Here is a 26,393-nt window from a genome sequence, read left to right on the forward strand (position 1 = left end):
TGAAGTTATCATTATATTATACGAAACATTTAATTTTTGTACATTCAACTTCCCTGTCAGATAAATACTTAGCTATAGACTCCGTCGTCCCGACAGAAATTCGAATTTCACGGCACACGCTACAGGTAGGTCAGGTGATCTACCGCCCTGCCGCTGGGTGGCAGGAATAGGAACCATTCCCGTTTTCTAATAAGATTTTCTCTGTCGCCGGTGCCTGCAACATCGTTGTTGGTACCTCCTGACTTGATTTTCGTTTTTCATCGCCATCGATCTTCTGGGCTGTTTTTTTTGGTGAAGTATTGGATCTTTGGTTTGGCTTACGCTTTTGTGAACTTTTTATCAAAATTTTCGAAGAAGTGAATTATGGCTTTAGCGTGAGACTACCGAATGCTTCGGTAGACCATCTCACCTTTCGCTAGTGTAGGGAATATTAATTTTCATACAATGAACTTACCTGTCAGATATATACTTAGCTAAGACTCCGTCGTCCCCGACAGAAATTCAAATTTCGTGCCACTCGCTACCGGTAGGTCAGGTGATCTACCAGGACTAGGAACCATTCCCGTTTTCTATCATATTTTCTCTGTCGCCGGTGGTATCAACATTGTTGTTACTACCTCCTGACTGGAATTCGCTTTTCAAGACTTTTTGATCATCTATTTTGGATTTCTTGGTGACGTACTGGATCGTTGTTTTGGCATTCGCTACCGTGGACTGGATTTGGACTTGCTTTTGATTTTTCTGATAGAATGTCTGATTCAAGTGTTAGTGTGAGAGTGTGTGTGAATGTAGGCTGCAAGGTGAGGATACCGAAGGCTTCGGTTGATCCTCACACTGTATGTCGTAAGTGTAGGGGGTTTGACTGTTCTTTAGCTAACACCTGTATTGAGTGTGAAAAGTTGAATGCTAATGAATGGAAGACTCTAACTTCTTACTTGAAGAAGTTAGAGAGGGATAGAATTAGACGGGCTGCACAAAAGGGTGTGAGTACAAGGCCTATTGAGCCTTTTTCCGAGTCTAACTCTCCTGTTATTAATGATTTTGATTCTCCCTATGTATCTGAACCCTCAAAGGCTTTGCATTCGGATTCGGCTTCTGAAATCGCCAATCTGAAGGCTACTCTTCGTAAGATGAAGACAAAAATGGCGGCCATGCAAGGTAAGGAAAGTGATAGTGAATTACTTAGTGAAGTGAGTGTTCCCAGTGTTGTGGAGGGGGCGTCTGACCGTCCCTGCGATGCTCCCAGGCCCAGGCCTAGAACCTTTTCCAAACTCACATACCCAGAGGAGAAGGAAAGTCGAAAGTCGTACGGAGGTTGTGGGGAATCCCCAACGGTCAGGCGTCCTTCAGCAGGTTCTGTTCGCTACAGTCTGCTCAGGACCGCTTTAATAGAAGCGTCCTACGAGATTGTTTCTCGTCGTCCGGTTCTCCTTCACCTAAACGAGGGTGGAAGGACTCGGATCTTTCTAGGCCACTGAAAAGGCACTGGAAAGAACGCGCGTTTGACTCGAGCCCGGAGCGCTTCTCGGAGGAAGCCCCCTCTTCTATCAAGAAGGCTAAGCTGGTCTCGACGCCTCCTCGATCGGTAGTTGAGGATCGCACTCCTTCGAGTTCTCCTGCTTCTTCTATTGAAGAGGACGCTGGTGTGGCTTCCAAGAGGATATTGCTAGCGGTACAAGAGCAGTTAGCCTCTTTGGTTGGAGTTCTTTCGAGGGATCCCCCTCGCAAGAAGGACGCTAGACTTCCTATTAAGAAGTCTCGTCTTCTTTCGCCTGCCAGACGTGAAGCGTCCTTCAGGCATGAAGAGCCTTACAAGCGTGAGACGTCTTCCAGGCGCGAAGATTCTTTCAGGCGTCAGGAGCTATCCGAGCGAGTTGCTCTAGATAAGGATACGCTCAGGCGCGAGGAATCAGCCAAGCGCGAGGCGCCAGCCAGGCGCGAGGAGTCAGCCAAGCGCGAGGCGCCAGCCAGGCGCGAGGAGTCAGCCAAGCGCGAGACGCCAGCCAGGCGCGAGGAGTCAGCTACGCGTGAGGCGTCAGACAAGCGCGAGGCGTCAGCCAGGCGCAAGATGCCAGCCAGGCAACAAGCTCCAGCCAAGCGAGAAGCGCCAGCCAAGCGCGAGGCGCCAGCCAAGCGCGAAGAGCTTTCCAGGCGTGAGAAGTCAAGCAGACGCGAGAACTACTAGTAGACTTGAGCGAGAATGCTGTTCACTCTATGAGTCCCTCTCCTAGTAGGAGTTTGTTGCCAGTAGAGAGAGAACTTGGTGAAGATCCTCTCGTTTTTCAAGCCGATTCTCCGCACGGTGTGGAAGTAGATTCGGAAGACGAGGTTAACGGTAGAGAAGGCTTCTCTAACTATAGAGTTTTGACGGACCTTCTTTTGCAGGAGTATGGAGATTCGTTGACTCCTGCGGCTCCTCCTTCGCCTCGATCACTGTTTTCGAGTGCGATCGTACCGAAGTCTTTGTCGGTGTTGAAGATGAGACCTACGATCTCTATGAAAAGAGTCTACAGTCCTCTTGACAAGTGGATGTTTGTCGAAGAAGGATCTGGGCAGAACCACCTTCTGTATGCCTCCAGCCATACTTTCTGGTAAAAGAGGTGTCTGGTACCGAACTGGGGAGAACATGGGCCTTTCTCTCCCAGCGTCGGCTGAAGCGGACTTTTCAACCGTGGTTGATTCATCGCGGAGACACGCTTTGAATGGAGCTCGTGTGACTTGGGCGATTTCTGAGACTGATCATCTCCTCAAGGGCCTCTTCCATATTTTTGGAAGTGTTTAATTTCCTAGAACTGGTCCCTTGGGGTGATGTCTAAGAAGGCTCATGACTCGGAAGGTCTAGAACCCCGAGTCATTCTTAGTATTCTGTCATGTATTGACAAGGCAGTACAAGACGGATCGGGAGAAGTCTCCTCTCTCTTTGGAGCGGTGTACTCCTTAAGAAGAGGAGTATTTTTAGTGCCTTCTTAACCAAGGCGGTTTCTCCTCACAGAGAGCAGCCCTGGTTTTCGCTCCCATGTCAGACTTCTTGTTTCCTTCTCAGTTAGTGAAGGACATTTTCTCGCTCACTGACTGAGAAGGCGACACAGGATCTTCTCCTTCACACTGCAAGGAAGAAGAGACCCCTAGTTGCGGTTGACAAGAAAGGACCGACTTCTACTGTTCAGCCCTTTCGAGGAGGCCCTCCCTCCAGAGCTCCCTCTAAGAGAAGAGGTCCTGAGAGGAGAGGTAAAGCTTCTTCCCGTCCCTTTAAGAAAGGGAAGTGAGACAGACAACCTCCAAACACCAGTGGGTGCCAGGCTTCTCGAATTTGCAGACGCCTGGACATTCATAAACTCGGACGCCTCTTCGATGTCCATAATCAGGAAGGGATATCTTATCCCCTTCCAGGACAGTCCTCCCCTAACGACTATTCCGCGGGAACTGTCAGCCAGATACAGGGACCCTGTACTGAGGGATACTCTTCATCTGATGGTGAATCAAATGTGGGACAAACGAGCTATAGAATTAGTTCTGGAGCAAAACTCTCCGGGGTTTTTACAATCGCTTTTTCTGGTTGCGAAAGCCTCGGGGGGCTGGAGACCAGTACTAGATGTCAGCGCTCTGAACAAGTTCGTTCTAAAGGAGAAGTTTCTCTATGGAGAACTTCGGCCTCAGTCCTTGCGGCTTTACGTCAAGGAGATTGGATGGTGTCGCTGGATCTCCAGGACGCTTATTTTCATGTCCCGATTCACCCTTCTTCGAAGAAGTACCTCCGTTTCATGACGGGGGGGAAGGATCTTTCAGTTCAGGGCCTTGTGTTTCGGCCTGTCCTCAGCTCCTCAGGTCTTCACAAACCTGATGAAGAATGTGGCGAGGTTTCTTCACCTCAAAGGCGTCAACATCTCTCTATATCTGGACGATTGTCTCATCAGGGCCAGAACAGAGAGACAGTGTTTGGAGGACCTTTCTTTGACCCTAGACCTGATAAAGGCGTTGGGACTACTCGTGAACCTCGAGAAGTCACAACTGATCCCCAGACAGAACTTAGTCTATCTGGGGATTCAGATGGATTCTCGGGGTTTTCGAGTATTTCCTTCGCAAGAGAGAATCGTGAGAGGCTTGGAGAAAGTCTCTCTTCTTAGGGAAAGAACGAACTTCGGCGAGGGAATGGTTAAGCCTTCTAGGCACCCTTTCCTCGCTCGAACAGTTCTTTCCTCTAGGAAGACTGCATCTTCGTCCTCTTCAGTTTTTCCTAAGGAGATCATGGAATTGGAAGACGGGACTTCTCTCCGGAATTGGAAGACGGGACTTCTCTCCGACAGTTTTCTCCTTCCAATGGAGATGAAACCACACCTGCAATGGTGGTTGTCCCCTTTGTCCCCTCTAAAAGAGAACAAGGGAATTTCTCTGGAAGTTCCGAACCCAAGCCGAGTGTTATATTCAGACGCATCGGAGAAGGGTTGGGGAGCAACACTAGGACCGAGAGAAGTGTCAGGCACCTGGAAGGCAGCACAGGTGTCCTGGCACATAAATTGCAAAGAACTTCTGGCAGTTCACTTGGCTCTAAAGTTCTTCGAACCTTTTTGTGGCAAACGTGTGGTCCAAGTGAATGTGGCAACAACTACGTCACCGCCCTGTCCTACATTCGGAAGCAAGGAGGAACACATCCTTGTTCCTATACGAAATAGCAAGAGATCTGCTACTTTGGACCTCCCAGAGGAACATCTCCCTCCTGACAAGATTTGTTCAGGGTACGAGAAACGTCAGGCGGGACAGACTGAGCAGGAGAAGCCAGGTCCTTCACACAGAATGGACCTTCATTCAGAGGTGGTGTCAGAGTCCTTTGGGATCTTTGGGGCACTCCTCATGTAGATCTGTTTCGCCTCATTCCTTTCCAAAAGGCTGGAAGTCTTTTGCTCAGTGGTGGAAGACCCAAGAGCTCTCGTGGTCGACGCCTTCCTGCTAGACTGGTCTCATGTAGACGTGTACGCTTGTCCCCCTTTCAAAATCCTGGGGCAAGTGTTGAGAAAGTTTGTAGCGTCCAACGGAACAAGAATGACCCTGATAGCCCCGTTTTGGCCAGCACAAGATTGGTTTGCAGAGGTGCTGGAGTGGACAGTAGACTTCCCCAGACCCTTCCAAGAAGGATGGATCTTCTCAGACAGCCACACTTCGAGAGGTTTTCATCATCAAAAACCTCCCCGCTCTCGCTCTGACTGCCTTTCGACTATCGAAAGACTTGTCAGAGCGAGGGGTTTTCTCGCGATAAGCTGCAAGCGCTATCGCTAGAGCCCGCAGAGCTTCCACTAGACGAGTCTATCAGTCCTAAGTGGGGAGGTTTTTAGAAGGTGGTGTAAGTCTAAGAAGTTGTCCTCCTCCAGTACCTCTATAACCGAAATCGCTGATTTCCTTTTGTTCCTGAGAGAGGACTCTCACTTATCTGTATCGACTATCAAAGGATACAGGAAGCATGCTTTCGGCAGTCTTCAGAAACAGAGACCTAGAGATTGCTGATAATAAAGATCTGCACGACTTGATTAGATCGTTTGAAACGACAAAATCTAAGGAACTAACTCCTCCCAGCTGGAACCTGGATGTAGTTCTCAAGTTCCTTTCGTCTGACAGATTCGAGCCTCCTCATTTAGCTTCGTTTAGGGATTTAACGAGGAAATGCTTGTTTCTCCTATCTTTGGCGACAGCCAAAAGAATTGGTGAACTTCACGCCCTTGAAGATGAAGTTGGCTTTAACAGAGACTCGGCCTTCTGCTCCGTTTAGAACACTTTTTCTAGCGAAAAAATGAAAACCCCTCGAATCCCTGGCCCAAAGATTCGAGATTAAAGGCTTATCGAGTCTAGTGGGTAGAGAAACAGAAAGGTGGTCTCTTTGCCCTGTAAGAGCCTTGAAGTTCTACTTACAAAGGAAGAAACAAATGGGAGGCTCTAGGCAAGGTCTTTGGTGTTCGATTAAGGACCCCACAAGAATCATGTCTAAGAATGCATTAGCTTTCTTCATAAGGAGCGTCATTACAGATGCTCTACAAGTTCTGTCCTGATGACTCTTTTCCGCTTTTTAAGAGTAAAAGCTTCATGAAGTTAGAGCAGTGGCGATGTCTCTCTCTTTTCAGAAGAATATGTCGCTAAAGAAAATCATTGATATACGACATATTGGAGGTGCAAATTCGGTATTTTTGCATCTCACTATCTTAAAGACGTTCGCTTGACCTACGAGAAAATGTTTTTCTCTGGGGCCTTTCGTATCGGCGGATACGATACTGGGTACGGGGAGCAAACACCAATCCTTAACTTTGTACATACCTTTACCAGATATGTTCTAGATTTCTGCTGACAAAGAGGGCTCGGTGCTGCACTGGCGGCCAGTCACTGTTGTTTCAGTAACGGAACTCTTGTGATATCTTTTAGAGGAGTATTAAAATTTTTTTTTTTTTTGAGAATTTTTGTATGAATGCGTATTAGTTTCGAGTTATGGGTTTTTTGTAATGAGTTCGGGGATAACTCAGAACAATTCTTTATACTAACATGGTGGTTAGGATCAGGTGGTCGGGATTGGTTATGTGCTCCTTCATAAGGTGTGTTGTCATAGAAGTGGTCCAGTACCCATTGACAAAGTCCTTTCAGGCTCTGCCGAGTAAGCGGTTCATATACCCATCGACAGACCCACAAGAACTCTTAGCCATAGATCACATATCTCGCTAAAGTCTTGAGGTGATGCAGACTATACCGGGCTACAGCCACGAATCTACCACCTAGCAGGGTAGGAACCAAAGGTTTTTCTTTTATACCTACAACATATGTTGTTTACCTGTCTATTCCATTTTAGCTGTCTCTTACCCTCCACCAAAGGGTGCCAATCAGCTAAGTATATATCTGACAGGTAAGTTCATTGTATGAAAATGATATTATTATAATACAATAAAGTTTCATACATACTTACCTGGCAGATATATACGATTAATGGCCCACCCAGCCTCCCCGCAGGAGACAGGTGGAAGAGAGAAAATATGATAGAAAACGGGAATGGTTCCTAGTCCTGCCGCCCAGGGCAGGCAGGTAGATCACCTGACCTACCGGTAGCGAGTGGTGCGAAATTTGAATTTCTGTCGGGGACGACGGAGTCTTAGCTAAGTATATATCTGCCAGGTAAGTATGTATGAAACTTTATTGTATTATAACAATATCATATTCATTCACTAATACGTGTAAGAATTGTGTGAAATTGAATGAGGAAGAATGAAAGCTCTAACTTCCTACTTAAGGAAGTTAGAAAAGCATAGGGCTACAAAAGCTTCCTCGAGAAGCTTTAGTAAGTCTCGTACTAACGAGCCAATTAGTGTATTAGCACCTATTATACAAGTAGTTGTTGAATCCTCACATACGGTATTTTCACCTTCTACCTTCACGGAAACTGCAATTCATCTGTGGAAATTGCAGCCTTGAACACTCAAAAGGATAGAGCTCAAAATGCGAACTCTTAAAGGTAAGCACAGTGCAATGGACAGTAATTTTAATGTTCCCAGTGCAGTGGAGGGTGCGTCTGATCGGCTCTGTCTCGCTCCCAGGCCTAGACCTCTTCCAAGCTCCCAGGCCCAGAGGAGAAGGAATGTCGAAAGCCTTACGGAGGTTACGGAGAATCCCCACCAATCAGGCGTACCCTCGGCAGGATCTGTGGCGAGGAAAGGCATCCTCAAAGAGTGCGTCTCCTCATTCGATTCGTCATCTTACAGACACGTTTGGAGTTCGGACGATCTATCGCGTCCTCTGGAAAGAAGTTGGAAATCTCCTACTTGGGACTCGAACCCGGAACGCTTTCCAGAAGATTCTCCATGCGAGAGGAAGAGATGCAGACAGCCCGGACAGGCTTGATTATTGTCCAAGGCGGACGGCGCCAGCCAGGCGCCAACTAGACGCAAAGCGCCAGATTCGGACAGTCCGGACAGGCTGGACTGTTGTCCGATGTGGACAGCGCCAGCCAGGCTCGAGGCTCCAGCCTACTTGGGACTCGAACCAGGAACGCTTTACAGAAGATTCTCCATGCGAGAGGAAGAGAGCCAAGAGAGCCTTAGAAGCGCCAGATGCAGACAGTCCGGATAGGCTGGACTGTTGTCCGATGCGGACAGCGCCAGCCAGGCGCCAAATAGGCGAAAGGCGCAAAACGCCAGAGGCAGACAGTTCGGACAGGTTGGACTGTTGTCCGATGCGGACAGCACCAGCCAGGTGCGAGGCTCCAGGATCTCCCGCATTGCCTTACGAGAGAGAGGTCAGCCGCGAGGCTCCTCTTATTAGTTTTTCGCAGGATCAGCCTTCTCCTGGCAAAGGCACAAGATGTCGCACAGGCGGGCGTTGCCTTTGTCAGGATGGTTCTGATACAGAGGACTGCTGTAACAGGCAGTTCCTCTCAGCGTGGACTCTCTCCTTCAGTTCATACTCTTCCCTCATCATGACGAGGCAAGAACTACGGGAGATTTCTGACTAAGAATCTCTTCTATTCGGCGTTCGGGACTGCGCTGCCGAAGGGGAACATTAAGGTCCTTCCTTCCGTAAGCTCAATCTCTGAACAGGAATCCTGCCCCTTCCTCGATTTCTGTGGAAATCGGGAAGACTTTAGCGAATTAGTGGATTAACTGCGTTTTCCTTCTTTAGTGAGATATTAAACGTATTGTCAAGTAAGTGCGTAACACCTCATTGGAAAAAAAAAAATGTATATTCTTTGTATCGTAAATGGGTTAGTTCTCATTGACAAAGATATCAATACATTTTATCGCGTAAGCGTATAAGCTCTCTTGGACAAGATTCAGAAGAGCTCTCATTCATTGGTTTGAGGCTCTTCCAGGTAATAGACTTGTAGACTACATCCTTGAAGTCTTATGTCCAATGGAATAGGTAGATTGAGATGTACTCTTCGGTCCTCGGTTCTCACTTGGGATCTCCTTCGGCTAATACTAATTCGTTCGATTAACGAAAAGAACGAAGATAGTAGATTTCCATTCTCTCGCTTCCTTGATGAGGAAAGAATGTAGTAGAGAATTAGCTGTACAAGTGACTATAATACTCTAAGTATTTTACCTTTGCGTTATTTTACTACTGTATGGTTCAAGTCATATACGCATACCGTAGTTACCTCTACGAATGACAACTGAAATCCCTGTATCCTTCCAGGAGTTTCCGATGTAAGGACAACGCTTAAAGGTATTGTTACGACAACACCAACTCAGCTTCTGTATTTAGCGAAGTCTGTTTTGCTTAAATATGCATTATTGAGAGTTTCCTTCGGCTCGATAATAATTTTAACTTATTCCTTCGTAGAATGGAGTAACTGGCAACTCAGGAAGAATAGTGCGAGACGGAGGACATAGCTGTCACTGTAGACCAACGCAGTACCAGCCTGAGTCTCTGCCATGCGCGGTCGGTTACATCTCTCTCTCCTGCGGGATTGACTGACTAACCGTATCTCTACCCTACAATCACGAACTTGAGCCTCGGGTTGAAGGGAATTATAGCAAGCATGAATGAAACATTGTCTTCGTTTTGCTCAGAAATTTTCAACACAGATACCTCTTACACCTTTTCGGTGCTGTTTACCGTACTGTAACTGAATTCTGTACGAGTCTACCGTGGCATAGCACTATTATATATTGCTCTCATGCTTGTGCAAAGCACAGCCTTATTAGGGAAGGAAGCATGCTCAGTGAGGGAATGGATGAGTCTTCTGGGAACCATTTCCTCGAGGGAGAAGTTTGTTTCCCTAAATGGACTGCAATTCAGACTCTACAGTTTTTTCCTACCGGAAAACTTAAATAAATCGGAGTTCTAGAAATATTTCTGAAACTTTCTCAATAGGTCAAGGATCACCTCTGGTGATAGCGAATTGGTGCCGGGCATCTTGACAGACGTACAAATGTCCTGGCAATTAGTCTAAAGAATTGGAAACAATACGGTTGGCTCTCCAGTTCCTTGATAGAACAAGTTTTTGGCCAAGGGTTCCAATAACCTCTCTGATAGGAGGCTCGGTAGCGTCATTGTCCGTTCCTGATTTCGTTCCCCGTCCAACTGGACGGCGGTTCGATCCCATGGGGGGTCGAAATTAATAGATCAACTCGAACAATTCCACAGCTCTCTCATATCTCTAGTAGTATCGAGATTCTCTCTCTCTTCGCCCCTTTTTTCTCGTTAACGAGAGAGAGCCTGGTTTGAACACAGGCACGGAACGTAACGATCCTCAAGAGGTTCGTTGCTCGATGCTTCACGTCCGTGCGGATCTTCTCGATCGACGGCAGCAACTACTGACGTCTGAGTAATCTTCGCTTAAATGTTTGTCGAGAGTTGTGGAAACTTTGAGGATGTCCTTTCTTAGATCTCTTCGCAATGTTGAAGAAGAAGAGGCTTCCTCTAGACTGCTCCCTTATTCTCGTTCCAAGAGCGGTAGCTATAGACGCCATCCTTTAATATGGAAGGGGGATAGATGTTAGTCTTTTTTCCCCTATTCTAATTCCTAGGAGATTTATTAAAATAATTGCTGGCGTTAGAGGGAGCGAGGAGGACACTGTTCGCCCCATTTTGGCTAATGGCAAGTGTCATTGCCAAGGCAAAGAAGTGCTATCTTTCTTGCAGTGTACGATGAAGAAACTGTCCTCTTCCAATACCTCTGTGACCTACATTGCTGTTTTCTTCCCTTTCTGAGAGAAGAATCACGTTTGGCTATATCTACTATCAAAGGATACAGTAGCAGGCTCTCCGCTGTCTTTACAAGGGGCCTAAAGATAGCAGAGGACAAAGACCTTGATGATCTTATACGATCCCTCTAAACAACCAAGAGTAGGACATCACGTACTCCAAGTTGGAATCTCGATGTGGTCCTCAGATCCCTTTTCCGACAAGTTTGAACCTCCTCATCAAGTTTCTTTTAGAACCTTACGAGGAAATGCATTTTTCTCTTGGCCCTCGCAACTACCAAGAGGACAAGTGAACTTCATGCATTGGATTCTTGCATCGGATTCGAAGGAGACTCGGCGATTGTTCTTTCCAGCCATTAATTCTGGCAAAGAACTAAAACCCTTCTAACCCTGGCTCAGAGCTTTGAAGTCAAGGGACTTTCCCATTTAGTAAGGAAAGAGATAGAAAGGTCTCTTTGCCCAGTCAGGGCGCTTAAGTTTTTCTTCAGAAGAAGAAACGGCTTAATGGTTGCCTGCAGTCTTTGGCGTGCGGTGAGGGACCCGAAGCGCTTCCCAGAAGGTGCTCATAGGGATATGAAGAGAACCAAGAAAGCCCTGGTTTCGCCTGCTTTTGGCTCGGAGTCATCTTCGACTTCCAGATCTCCTTCCCCTCCTTCGGACAAGGACAGGGAAGATTCTGCTACGAAAATCCTCCATAACATAAAGGAGTAAATCTCGTCAGCGACGGAAGTACTCATGAAGGATCCTCCTTGGAGGAATACTCCTCTCTCTCATCCCATCAAGAGATCCTCTCGTCTACTGGACGTTCCATGCTCCAAGCACCTCTTTTCTACTCCTCGGAAAGCAAGAGGCTCGAGATTTTTAGTGAATGAGCCTTCTTCCCCTTCCGATCAAAAAGCGCCAGCGATATACGAGGTCTGTTTCCTGGCAGGAGGCTCCATCTAGGCAAGAGTCGTCGGACAACCTCCAGTCTACTGTCCGACGTCTGTCGCCAGTGGAAAGAGGATCCTCGGCCAGGCGCCAGACGCGCTCCTGGCGCGAGCCGCTTCTCAGGCGCTCGGCCCCAGCCAACCGCGAGTCCCTGGTCAGGAGCGAGGCACCAGCCAGGCGCGTGGCTCTGGCCAGGCGCGAAGCAACATCCAGGCACGAAGCGCCAGCCAGGGGCGTGGCGCCAGCCAGGGGCGTGGCGCCAGCCAGGCGCGAGGCTCCAGCCAGACGAGACCCATATCAAAGAACGCCCTGGCCTTTGTGACAAGTGTAATCTCCAAAGTACACGATAAGTGCCTTGATGATTCCTTCAAACAGCTGAGAGTTAGAGCGCATGAAGTGCGAGCCGTTGCGAATACTCTTTCTTTCCATAAGAATTTGTCAATAAAGGACATTGTAGCTGTCACATACTGGAGATGCAACTCTGTGTTGACTTCCCATTACCCGAAGGATGTCAAAATAACCTACGAGAGATCCTTCTCACTTGGTTTATACGTGTCTGCGGATACGTTGCTGGGATAGGGAGCCGATACTGATCCTTTACTAGTGAGTTAAATTTTATTTAACGTCGAGTTTTTAGGGTTGTTTGAAAGGAGTTTGGGGATAACTCTTTTCAATCTCGGTACTAACCCTCGTGTTAGGATCAGGTGATCGGGATCGGTGTAGTGCTTCCTGATTATGCCATTAGGCAAGGTGTTTTGTCATGTAAGTGGAATAGCACCCATTGACAAAAATCCTCAGGCTCTGTCGAGTAAGCGGATAAGACCCCATTGACAGACCCACAAGAACTCTTAGCATGAGGTCACTACCTCGCTGAGACTCTTGAGGCGAAACAGACTCCTAGGCAGTAGACATGAAGTCTTCCGCCTAAACAAGTAGGAACCAAGGTTTTATTATTACCTACAACGTATGTTGTTTACCTGTCTATTCAGTAAATAGCTGTCTCTTACCCACCACCAAGGGTGCCAATCAGCTAAGTATATATCTAACAGGGAAGTTGAATGTACAAAAATGATATTGTTATGATACAATAAAGTTTTGTACATACTTACCTGGCAGATATATACAATTAATGGCCCACCCAGCCTCCCCTCAGGAGACAGGTGGAAGAAAATATCTGATTAGAAAACGGGAATGGTTCCTATTCCTGCCACCCAGCGGCAGGGTGGTAGATCACCTGACCTACCTGTAGCGTGTGCCGCGAAATTCGAATTTCTGTCGGGACGACGGAGTCTATAGCTAAGTATATATCTGCCAGTATGTACAAAACTTTATTGTATCATAACAATATCATTTTCTCAATGATAATAGGGTTATGGTTTTGGCTTATAACTCCAAAACTGCAAATTTTTCAATAAAATTTTCTGAGAATATTGTTGGGAGGTGTACGAGTCCGTACGTGAAATATCAGGGAAATTTTTTATTCTTCAATTTTTTCATCAAACGATCCCCTTAAGGAAAAGACTGAAGCGTCACAAGGTCCAATGTGCGGTCTCTGACCAGCTGTCACCTCGTATGCGCAGGTGTTTCCAGTTCTCACAGATTCCTTGCTGCTTGCAGTGCCTCAGTGGCATGATCAGTATGGTGTTGACCTGCTATTCTCGGACATTCCATTGAGAGAGAGAGAGAGAGAGAGAGAGACCCCCGAGAGAGTAGAGAGAGAAAAAAAAGAGAGAGAGAGAGAGAGAGAGAGAGAGAGACCTGGAGTTTGAAAGAAAGATGCGTGAAGACTGGGATTTCCTTCATTCTTACATAATTTTTAAAATTTATAAACTAAAATCTTACCAATTCAATGTAGTATTTTCTTTATTGAAGTGATTGCTCTTTACATTATTATTATTAGAAAATTAGTAAATCATTTATCACACAAAAAGCATACATCCCTGTAAGGGAGAGAGAGAGAATTATTAGTTATTATGTGATATCATTTAATCTTATTAAAGTTACTAATACAGTATTGATCAATATTAATATTTTAATATTAGTAAATCATTTTTGTATCATAAAAATGTATTTAGGCATGAAAATAACATCAAAATACACTAATTAGTGATTATTAATTTTCGGAAAGTCCCGCGAATAGGCGAATTCACTGCAAATAATGGGTGATATGGTCCAGATAAAAATCCGCGAATCCGGAGAACGCGAATATTGGGGGTCCCCACTGTATTCACAATATTTTTCAATGAGAAATATCCACAAATTACTGAATTTTCATATAAATTTCATGATTAAATTTATATTTTTTTTATGAAACTATTTAAAAAATAAGGTATAATCATTTCTAGTAGGTTTTTCCTGAGTTTTAATAAACAAAATAGGCAGTTTTAAGAGTTTTTATAGGGGTTCTAAGTGTTTGTGGATTCTAGCTTTTTGCGGGGGTCTGGTATGCATCCCCCGTGAATACAGAGGTCAGCTGTATAGGGCTTTTGGACCCTAGCACTGGATTCATGCCGCTTCTCTTTCATTGAAGTGGTTTTCTTTGCAAGAATGCTCTATTAAAGTAGACCCCATCCTGCCTCTCCACAACTTGATGGGCTGTAAGGAGAATTCTGATGAGCTAAAATCTTCGTAACTCGTCTTGTAGAGGGCAGGTCTACTATTTTAGTCATCTGGGCAGCCATGCAATCTTGTTTGAATGATGACTCTCCCATCAGCACGGAGATATAAGCTATCTTAAATAGATAAGTATCAAAATGATTAATTTTATGAAAATTTATATTTTCATATATGTAGGCAAATTTAATTCAGTATGCCTTCTTTTAGAAGGAAGACTAGCATGTGGTAGTTCATATGTTTGGATTTTATAAGACAAATTTTATTTTTTCCATTTGTAGTACAGAATATTTATTAGTTGTCTTTGGCGAGTGTAAAAATGTTGAATTATTCTTTTTGTATTTTGCAGATGACTGTTCTTCTTTAAATTCATCTCCTTGGACTAGTGAACATGTTAGGAAGCAATCTGTTCCTCGGCGCAACAAGTCAGCTCAGCCCCACTGTGTGTGGCAAGTAAAAGTGGATGGGCCTAGTAAAAGAAAAAAGTGCACAAAAATAAGAAGAAACCCTTTCATTTATCCAGTTGGCGTATGGGAATCATCTGAAACTAAACAAACTAATCAGTTGGGTGTTAAGTCAAATACAAGTGCCAGGTCAACAGAAGTGAAAAAAACAAATTTAGAAAGTAAAGTTAAACTTTTAGAGGAAAAACTTGGTTTGAAAGTTGATTTGAAAGTTTCAATAAAAATGTTATTTGAGAAGCCATTAGTCAATATAAGTGCTGAGCCAATTGATCCAACATTTGTTTCACCAAGAAAACGGTATTTGCGACAGATGGAGGACCAAGATTCAAGCCATCGTAAGAAACTACATTCTGTTGTAAATAGTTTGTCACAGATTTCAGGAGAGCGACCATCTTCCTCGTCTCCTGCCCATACTTTCCCAAATAGAAGTGCCATTAATTCACAGACTTCGTCTGCATACAGTATTGATTCAATATTGAATAATGAGACTGCTAACAGAAAAAGTGATTCTTTTCTTAGAACTTTATTAAAGCCTGAACCTAAACCAAGTGTTCCTCAGTCAAAAGGTATTTCTAAAGAAAGATCAAATAATGAGATAGTTGCAAATACAGTGAAGGTTGAGAGACCTGAAAGAACAGAGAGAGCAGCTCCAGAGCGAATGGAAGCGTTAGGTACCGTTCAGAACAAAGATCGTAAAGACCCATTACCAGATCACGGCAGGTTTGCAGCAGACCGTTATCCTATGAGTGGCTATGGGTCATTGGGTAGTCTAGCCAGTTTGTATGGTTTAAATCTTATAAACCCACATTACATGATGTTACCCTCTTTAACCCCTCCCATGTCATCACAGCAAACTGAAATGGCAGTAGCTGCTGCAACTGCTGCAGCAGCAGCATTGAGTGGTTATCCTCTGAACCATCTGCATCCATATCCACACATTTTTACAGGGGGAATACCTACTGGTTATCCACCCACCACAACCTTCGGACCATTACTTCGTCCCCAACAACACCCGTCAAGATCGTCTCCCCATCCCATGGCTCATAGCCCAAGTCCAAAGCCACCACAGGCTTCTAGTACACCAGCTTCGCCTCACATGAGTAGTCGAGGAGGCAGCCCTCGAGGGGCAACTTCTCCTTGGCAACCACCTCCACCTGCACATCCTTTCTCACCTCAAAAACCTCTATCGTCGCCACCATCGCCACCACAAGGTTAGCAAATTCTCTATATGATAAATACACAGTCATTTCTTAACCTCACCTCTTCGTATTGTAAAACCAAGTTTTTTTTGTTACAAGCCGATCACTTATATATGGCTGTATTCATTGTCGTTGAAAGTTGCTATTGAACATATAGAAAGATATCAGTAGGCATGTGTCTCTTGGAGCCTCTGGTACATATTAAAAGCCTAGCTAGCAGGATTGCCTTTACACATTATGTTATTCCTGTCCTAATGCCATCATTCTCATTGATCAAATTTTTAAAAACTTTTTGTTCCGACACGGCATACAAACCTTCGGTCCTTTTACAATAGGAAGGTACTAGCGGCAGCTGGATAGGTCGTAAGCTTTCGAACAAGGGGTTCGGTAGTTAACTGCTTGTCCGACAGGCGCGCGCGCGCGACTGGTAGGTAAACAAATCACTTTTGCTTTCGGCCTGCTGGCGTGTGGACGTGTATCATCGCTCTCTGCCCGCTTCATCGTCGTTGCTTTCGCATGATTGTGTTTTTCTTTTTCTATTTATCTAGTGAAACTGAATTGTAAGTACAATCATTTTCATATTTATTCCCATTGAATTCAATTGTGAATTAAAAGGATCTTGGTTTCACCACGCCCTCCGATTACCCGAGTTGCCGGACTGAAGGGCGTAAGTGCGGGAATTCATTTTCCCAGAAATGATCCTCGGTATTGTGTATGCTCGGTGCGAGGGCGGGAGCACGCTCGCTCCGAGCGTATATTTGGGTTGGAAAAACTTATTCAGTATGGAAGTGGAATCGCAAGTACAGTATTCTTTTTCATTTTCATATATTATTTTGATTGTAGCAATACTCATTTTGGATCAGTTTCCGAGCTTACCCGGAAATTGATCCTTCCCCTTTTTATTTTGAATGAAGTGAAATCGCAAGTGCAGTTCTTCTTTTTCATTTTCATTTTTATTTGAGATTGCATAGTTTACTGGGATCAATGTTTCCGCTATTTCCCGGGAATTGATCCTTCCCCTTTTTATTTGTATGAAGTGAAATCGCAAGCGCAGTATTCTTTTCATTTTCATATTTTTTTTTTGATTGCATCAATTCATTATGGATCAAGGTTTCCATAAACCTTGATCCATAAAGGTAAGGAATGGATCCTTTTACCCTTGCGCTCGGTACCGAGGGCGCAAATGCGCTCGATCCGAGCCCTTATTCATTGTGAAGTGAATCGTAATGCAAGATGCATTTTCATTTATTCCTTATTATTGATTGCATCATTTATTTATATTTGGTTCAAGTTCCTTCCGCTCAGTCAGGGAATTGATCCTTATGCCCTTGCAATTCGGGCCGATGGCACGATTGCTCTCGGGCTCTTATATTGTTGTTGGGTACATGGGTACTGTGGCGGGGGTGGGGGTGGGGAACGAGAACCCCCACCCGCTCAGCTCCCACAAGATGCCCTTCCCCTTTTGGGGGGGGGGGAGGTTATCGGCGTTCTTCTCCTCGCACCCGATCCGTCGAGCGCGGGGGAGGGCGCTCGGTGCCCGATGTACCAATTGTATTAGGGGTCTTCCACTCGTTCGAGAGGCTCACCCCCCCGCGCGAGGGGGACTTCCCCCCCCACTAATCGCTACTACTGTTATTTCCGCAGGTGCCTACTGCCACGAGGGTGGACCTTGGTGAGGTATGGGCGTCCTTTCCATTTGCAGGGCGTGCTAGTGTCCAGGGGCTGCGGTTCTATGTCTGGGCCTACTGCGGTCACCCATGGAGTGGTGACCACGCAACCAGGTGACGACGTCCCTCCTCACCTGGTGTACTCGCCTCACGTGGTAACAGTCTTGCCTACAGCCGCTGTGAAGTGCCGTTCGCTCCGTACCGAGAGGGGGGCGTGCCGCCGCCGCTCGTGGTTGCCGCGCTGCAGCGGACCACACTTCCGCTGCCCTAGAGCTCAGCCCTGGACCTGCCGCCCCCGGTACCAGGATGTTGCTGGCTGCTGCTCCACTTCCTGTGTTTCCGGTGCTACCTGCCGTACCTTGCCGATTCTGGGTTGACTGTCCATGCAGTTGCTGCGCTGGCTGTCCCTGCCGTTGCTGCGCTGGCTGTCCCTGCCGTTGCTGCGCTGGCTGTCCCTACCGATGCTGTGCTGGCTGTGCCTGCTGTTCCTGAGATGCCCATACCTGCTGATGTCGTCCCGGTTCGTCGGTGGTGTACTACCCCAGACTTTGGTCTGTCTGTTACAGGTGCGTACCGGGCCCTGTGTGGCTTCGGCTACAGCAGCCCCGGCTCCGCCCTGGATAGCAGATCTTACGTCTGTCCTGAGGAAGCTGACGAAGAAGAGGAGGAAGGTGTCGTCGTCGTCGTCTTCATCTTCTTCATCGTCGTCGGTCTGCCGCCTCTTCCCTTCGACTTCTAAGGCTTCACAGCCGAGGAAGAAGAAGGTTGCCTCCTCCCTCCTAAGAAGTCTCCCTCGGGAGCTTCTCGGGACCCGTCTCACCTCGGTGGGACGGGATGGTTCCTTCCGCTGGTCCTCCTGCTCCTTCTTGGGAGCGGGGCCCATCTCTTCTTACCGCAAGGAAGAAGACTACGGGGACCAGAGGGGTACCGGCTAACAACCCCGGTACTTCCTCGCCTGGTGTCCAGTGGTTCTGCCACTGCATCAGGGTCCGTCTCGGCCTCTCGTTCGCGGAGGTACCGAGTGTACGGTCGTCTACCAGCGACGTGCAGCCAGGAACCAGACCTCTGAGTCCGCTCACGTTCAGTTCAGGTTCACGGCACGGGGCGGAAGACTGGTGACAGCCGCCCTCATGCGACACTCACCAGACCAGCTCTCACTCTCGCGGCGAAACAGCTGGCTACCCGGGGACGTGACGGTCCGGACCGACCACGGGCTTGAGGCTGGGAAGAGGTCCTCCCGTTCGCCGGTGCCAGCCACGGCTGGAACCAGCGACGTGACGTGCCGTGAGGACAAGCACCGGTCTCACTGTGACAGTGGAGCCTGCAGGTCGCCTGACCGTCGCTCTCCACAGAAAGCGACCGGGTCCTACGGCAACCAGCACAGCTCTTCTGACACTCGAGATCGGGGCCGCTGTGCTCAGTCCAGCCGTTTCTCCAACAGCGAGACGGTTCGACCAGGCCTGCAGCTCGATCGCCACCACGGGTTGACGATCGCCTGCAGCCCTCCAAGCCTGCTGGTTTTTCTGCCAGCGACAACGACGGGAGCGTCAGGTCTGCCTCTCCCATACCTTCAACCTCCTCGGGTTACACCGGGAGGAGCGAGGTATTGAGGAGTGATCGTGAGGGGTGCGCCCCTCATGATCCCACCACGACGCCCTACGTGCCAGGCACGGTTCTTGGACGGCCAGGACGTATGCGCAAGTGGATGGGGTGAAGACCGAGAGGGCTGTCGCTGTTCCCCCTTCTTAGGAGGAAGGTTCTCGGAATATGCTCTTGTTCGAACGGGCTTAACGGTCCCACTCTGCAAGATGCTGTGACTTCCGAGATCCAGAGGAACTTTGCCGAGGTTACGGCGCTGATTCGTCAGCACAATGACCTCGGGAAGGATCGCCGCTTCCACCAGCAGAGCCACGTCTCGGCTCGAGTCGTTTTTTTGGGGCCCGAGAGGGAACCCAAATCGACGGTGGGTCTGCCGCGATCGGAGCTTGCCGACTGTGTTGAACCAGGTAGTCTCATCGTCTCCTGGACAAGAAGGCTCTCTCAGTTTCTGGCCGGTCGAACAAGCTACTTCACTCCTCTACTGCGACAGAGGCGTTCTACGTGTCTTCGGACCACCGTATTTAAATACCCCCTTCGGTGCATCCTGAGGTTTCAACCTCGACGAGGACTGGAATGAGTCGGAGCGGTATCGGCTCTCTCCTGTCAGGTGTCGATCAGCCCCACCCAGACGAAGTTCACAGTGGCGGCAGACACTTACCTACAGTATGAGTCGTAACCCTCCTCGGGAAAACGTTTTCTTTTCTCCTGACGATACGTTTTCCAGGCTCTGAGAGGCCATCGCCGTAAGGCGATGGCTGCTCCTTTTCTTCTCCAACTGCTAGTTCCGCTGGGAAGGCGAGCCAGTATCCAATTCCTCCGCCCATTCCCTTCTCTCCTTACGGCTACGAGGGAAAGGGGAGGGATCCTACAGAGATTTCTCTGTAAGATCCCACGTTAGGGGCTGCGCTACCAGGGGGGACCTTCGGGTCCTACCTGGACGTAAGCCCCTCGGTCATTGAGGAGGGATCCTGCCCCTTTCTCGATTCTAACGGGAGGGAATCGAGAGGACCACCAGCCGATATCGTTGACGAATTCGGTGGGGGTTTCGCAGAGTTCTTAGAATTCTAACGGAATTTCTAGCGCACTCAGAGTGTTCGAGTTTTTTTTTACGATCTCCAAACACTTAGGCGAGACCACGGTCCAAAGTGAGCGAGGAAATCCCCGATAATTGTTACACGATAATCGGGAACCTCGCTTATGCTCGAATTCCTGTAACTTTCTAGCATTTTTTGGAAGAAGACTGCTGCTGAAAGAAGAGTATCTCACAGTAGGCGCTTAACCTGGAATAGAGAAGAACGGAAGGACGGGAACTTCCAGTTGGCTTGAACTATCGTCACTTCGGTATTCTGTTCACATTGAAGCTTTCCTTTGGGAAAGACTTCTCCTTCACTCTCTTGACTAGAGAACGAAGGCGGTCGATCTCCAATCCTTATTCTCATTCCTCGAGGGGAAAACAAAAGATTTTAGGATGGAGGTCGTGGTACAGAACCTACAAAATATACTACGTATATTACCCTCGCGACATGATTCTTTAACAGTTGAATTGTCCGTGGGGTAGGCGCAGACCGTAGTTAACTCTACGGTTTGTGACCGAGACGAATTGTATCTTAATTGAAACTGCAACTCGGGGTTGCCTGCAACCTCCCAGCAGTTATCATAGTTTCGATTTTAGATACTTGGTATTGTCATGACAACACCAAATCAGCTTTGTATTTACCGAAATCCGTTTCGGTTAAATATAATTGCTCGAGCGTATTCTTTATGCTCGATGGTTCTAGCCGAACGCATTCCTTCGTGGAATAATGGATTACCTGGCAACTCAGGATGACGAGTCACCGAGAGCTACTGCGTATTGAACTGCCTGATAGCGGCTCAGTATCAGCTAGGTCTCGGAGATGCACGGTCGGTTACGTCTCTCTCTCCCCTGGTTTGGATTGACTACCGAACCGTATCTCTGCCCAACAATCATGGAACTTAGGTCTCTGATTAACGGGGATTCTCGCAATAATGAGGACCATCTACTGCTGTGGACGCTCGATTTCATCGCCTTCGACATTGCGAGAATTTTCAACAGAGATATCTCTTGGACTCTTTCATCTTTCTGTTTACCGCACGGTAACAGAAGTCTGTACTAGTCAACCGCTGCATCGCACTGCGATAATGCGAATGGATTTTTGCAGACATCTGAGTTTGTCTTCAAAATATCTCGTATTCGTAGGTGTGCAATTTCATTGCTCGCCCCGAATTAACAGATATGTCAGAAAGACATCGCCTACTCTCCGCCCTGACAAGCTCTACTTCCAAATGTTCAGCCCATGAGAAGCAGTCTTCAGCAGTAGTTCCCTGTCTTCATTACTGGAAGCGCTCCGCTTTTATTGCAACTACGATCCTCACCGGACAGCAATCAATAGCGGGGTTAGCGTTCTCAGTCTTTGTAGCACAGGTTATGAATTCTTGAGGAATCCTTCTCTCGGTTTCAGCTGTGAAGACGTAGGTTGCATTTTCTGTACACCTTCGTCTTCAACGTCACATAGTGTTGTTTCTCCTTAGCCGAGATCAACTATACTATAGGATATCTTGCCATCAAGGACCTCGGTCTCTAGAAGGCAATTGACTTTCGCCTGTTGGGCACATGCCTTAAGAGAGTCATCACCTTGCCTTCTGGCATCGGTGACGAACAAATTATTTGTTTAGTCTCTTGGCATAACCCTTTTAAGGCGAAGGTCACGTGACTTGCTCGGGTGCTTGGACAACTTGCTCCTACCGAACGCAGTCAGTAGGCAGCTGTCAGAGCGCCCAAGTCTGTTACGAACTTCGCTGTGGACTTAGTTCGGTTGTTCCATAACAATCTTTTCTTCGTCCTAACGGCTGTCACAGTACCCATACCATCGACACCCACCATTGAGTGTCGGTGTCCTATCCACTACCGAGAACAACAACGTCGCGGCGACGGATAGACCAGTATGGGTACAGGACATCACCGAAGTCGAGAAAGAGGGATAGGTCATACGACCATTCCCTTCTTTTCCTCTGAGGTAATTGCATGACTTTTCCTGCGAAGTCAAGCATCCAGGGGATGGGGATTCGTGACGCTCGATTTCGTACCGAATTCGTAGCGAAGACTCTGAACCCTTCGGTTCCTGACGATCGGTTAGAGTCCTTCACAATCCCCTCCCCTAATGGACTTTCACCGCCTTCGATGCGAGGAGATGCTGCTTTGTCCTGTGAAAGCGCGACCGCGCTTTTCTGAAGAAATCGACATCCCAGGCTGAGTGTTGAAGACTCTTCGTCAGCACCAAGATGACCTAGAAGTACACTCCCTCGAGTTACACAAGAACTTCTCCGTGGCGCAGGTACTGAAGGCAGGGGTCTGGTACAACCAGACCACTGGCACCTCCTTCTACCTTTTGGATATTGCCCACAGGTCCTTGGATCGTTTTCCTTAGGACCCGTGGTGGCTGCTCAACACGTTGTCTAGCTAACCCAGACCTAGCAGGCTGAACAGCATCGAGTCCTGGTGTGACTGTAAGAATAGATAAGTGAATGAGAGAGTGACTGGCTTCTCTTCCTATCTTTTTCTAACCCCTCTACCTGTGGGTAGGGGGATACGGTCATCACCTTGCTGGATAAGGACGAGATGCCGGTGAGCTACTCGACAGAGCCCCATCCTATCCCTTTCACTAGGGATGGGAGCGAATATCCACCACTTCCTCCTACAAGGGGGGGGAAGTGGATGCCAACAAGAGACAAACCATAACGTTATGTTGCCTCTTGCAAATAGGAACTTGTTCTTGTTTGCTGGTACGAAGAGATACGCTTGCCTCTCTCTTAGTACTTGGTCCAGAGGTCTGACCATTGATCCTGCGGTGCACACCCCGATCAATCGGACAGAGGCTTGGATCCCTCCCTCGCTCTTACGACCAGGGAGGCATTCCAAGGTTGGGCGAACACCAGTCTGTTCACAAAAGACTCAGATTCCTCCCACCAAGAAGTGAGTCTTCCTATTGTAAAAGGACCGAAGGTTTGTATGCCGTGTCGGCAACAAATGACAATTTTGTCCAAAATTGCATTTTTCCTAACTATACAAACCTGAGGTCCTTTTACACATAGCCCCACCTCATGCCACCCCCCTCACTCTGCAGTTTTTGCTTGGGCAAAAGCAAAAGTGATTTTGTTTACCTACCAGTCGCGCGGCGCGCGCCTGTCGGACAAGCAGTTAACTACCGAACCCCTTGTTCGAAAGCTTACGACCTATCCAGCTGCCGCTAGTACCTTCCTATTGTAAAAGGACCTCAGGTTTGTATAGTTAGGAAAAATGCAATTTTGGACAAATTGTCATTTCTCACTCATTAACTTGGATAACGTTGAAATTCCCTCACCTTCGTCAGTTATCCATTTGCCAACCTCTTGTCTTTTCAATCTCTGTTCTGTGGTCTACTAGAGCTTATGTAAGCTATTACACTTATATATTCAGAAAACATAGATACTTTTCAGCTGTTTAATGATAGTTAGTCCACTGTCTCTTTTCCTTGAGTTTGGCATTTGTAAGTATTTTTTTTCTTGAAATTATTTTGGTGACTTACAGTAATACCTCGACATACGAGCATTCCGAGATACAAGTCAGCCTGCGAACAAAATTTTGCATTGAAATAAGATCACAATATATTGAGATACAAGCATGCCTACAGATGCTAATGCTAAGACAGTGAGATATAGTAGACACAAATAAAAAACTAAAAAAAAAAAAAAGGTGAAAAAGAATAAAGTTTTTAAAGAATGAAGCTCAAGTTCAGTTAAGTTAATTTTAAATTTATGTGTAAGGAACGGTATTAAATATGCTCCTCCTCCTCCTCCTCCTCCTCCTCCTCCTCCTCCTCCTCTTTCATATCACAGGAATCATTATATTTTGTGTGCGCGTTTACATTATGTCTATACAGTAGAGAAATTAAAAACGTTTTTTGAAAGCGTAGTTGCTGTTTCATCCTCAAAGGATTTACCCTGCATGGTGTGTGCCAGCGCCCCATGGTGATCAGACTAATATCAAAGAAATGTTATTGTTATTATACAATTAAGTTTGTTCATACTTACCTGGCAGATATATATATAGCTGTATTTTCTGACGTCCGACAGAAATTTCAAAACTCGCGGCACACGCAGTGGGCGGCCAGGTGGTAGTACCCATTCCCGCCGCTGGGAGGCGGATATCAGGAACCATTCCCATTTTCTATTCATATTTTTTATTAATGCCTCTGTCTCCTGAGGGGAGGAGGGCGGGCACTTTTGGGCAACTTAATTATATAATCTGCCAGGTAAGTATGAACAAACTTAATTGTATAATAACAATAAAAACATTTTGTTCATGCCACTTACCTGACAGATATATATATAGCTGAATCCCACCTTCGGATGGTGGGAAGAGACAGAATAGGATTTTTGTTCCGATACGTAATACAAACCATCGGTCCTTTAACAATAGGAAGTAGCTAGCGGCAGCTGGAACGGTCGTAAGCTTCGAACAAGGGGAGACGGTAGTTAACTGCTTGTCCGACAGTCGCGCGACGCGCGATCTGGGAGGTAAACAAATCACTTTTGCTTTCGGCCGCGGGTGTGAAGGACTGTCGTCATCGCTCTCTGCCCGCTTCATCGTCGTATGCTTTGTTATATTGTGTTTTCTACTAATGGTGTTTGACTTGAAAATGAAACTGTAAGTACACTGTTTTCATTTTCATTACTTAATTATGAACCAACATGGAGCTATCGCCGTAGATGCGGCGATTTCCTCTCTTTTCATGAATTGAACCCTTGAATTATGTCTCGGTGCGAGGGCGGGCGCGCTCGCGCCGAGTCATGTATTTGGGCGAAAGTGTGTAATTGAAAAATGTAAGTACTCTTTTCATTATATTTTTGCCCTGTGCGGTTCGTTTACCGAGAGTGTGATTGCGCTCGGGCACGAGCCGTTTATTTTGTATAATAGAATGCAATGAAAGTGGATTCGCAATTGCAATATTCTTTTCATTTTCCATTATTTACTTACATGAAATTTTATTTGGATCAATTCGTCTTACACGGGAATTGATCCTTACGATTATTTTATGTGAAAGTGAAATCGCAAGTGCAGTATTCTGTTTCATTTTCATATATATTTTATGATAGCATCATATTATTTGGATCAAGTTTCCGTCTTACCCGGGAATTGATCTTTTCCCCTTTAAGTTCTATGAAGTGAATCGCAAGGGCAGTATTCTGTTTTCATTTTTCATATTACTTTTCACTCTGTGCGGGGGTAGGGGAAGCGAAGGTCTGCCAGGAAGTCGTCGGAAAGCTCTCGCGCGACACCCTTGGTATCCGATTCTTCGTCTTCCTTCCTGCCCCCCGCTCAGCTTCTTCGTTGTATTTTGTATTGGGGTCTTCCGTTGCGTTCGGGGGTGGGGCATGTCTTCCCCCGTGCGTGAGGAACCCCCTCCCCCTTACTAATCTATCTATGTTACCGCAGGTGCTACATCCGTAGGAGACGACCTTGGACAGGTATGGACCACCGCGGCGGCAGGGCGTGCCTAGCATCCACGGGGCTGCTGCAGCGTCTAGCGAGGTCTGGGGTGGGGCGGTCTCCACTACTACCACGGCCGCTTATGCTGCTCCCCCCCCTGCCTGGTCTACACTCCCCATGCTGTGTCGGTGACGCCGTCTGCCGCTACTAGGGCCGCCGCTGTACCGAGGGGGTGTTGCCGCCGCCGCCGCCTGTTTTCTTCGTGTTGCCTGCCCCAGACTTCCGCTGTTCCAGCAGCTCGCCCCTGGACCGGCCGCCAGTACCCAAGTTCCGCTGGCTGCCGATGATTCTACGAGGCGATCGCTGGGCCTGCCGTACCTGCCGCTGATGTGATTCCCGCTGTTGGCTTGGCTGTCCTTCTGGGTCTACCGCTGCCGCTGTTCCTGCCGCTCCTGAGCTGGTTGCTGTTCCTGTCGCTCCTCCTGGTTCCTGAGCCTGTCCATGCTGGTCCTGCCCACGGTGTGTCTTCCCCAGTACCAGGTCCTTCCGGACAGGTGCAGTCGGGCCGTGTTGCTTCGGCAATAGCCCCGGCTCCGGCCTGGATGGAGGACCTGACGACTGTCCTGCGTGAGCTGACGAGGAAGAGGAGAAGAGGAAGCTGTCATCTTCGTCTTCATCGTCTGCTGCTGCCTCTTCCCCTTCGACTTCTAAGGCCCATAAGCCGAAGAAGAAGAAGGCTGCCTTCCCCCCTAAGAAGTCTCCTT

The 26,393-nt window shown here is 47.3% G+C and overlaps 1 protein-coding gene across 1 annotated transcript in view; it reads left to right on the top strand.

The window, feature by feature from the left end:
• The window catches only part of LOC135205501 (protein hairless-like), a 78,790-nt gene that overhangs the window by 37,689 nt on the left and 14,708 nt on the right, over window positions 1-26,393 (top strand). The window contains exon 3 of the mRNA XM_064236230.1: window positions 14,563-15,888. Within this exon, the coding sequence (XP_064092300.1) occupies window positions 14,563-15,888 (1,326 nt within the window). The remainder of the gene's footprint in view (window positions 1-14,562; window positions 15,889-26,393) is intronic.

The sequence above is a fragment of the Macrobrachium nipponense genome, chromosome 11 (genome assembly GCF_015104395.2).
Source record: "Macrobrachium nipponense isolate FS-2020 chromosome 11, ASM1510439v2, whole genome shotgun sequence".
Lineage (NCBI taxonomy): Eukaryota > Metazoa > Arthropoda > Malacostraca > Decapoda > Palaemonidae > Macrobrachium > Macrobrachium nipponense.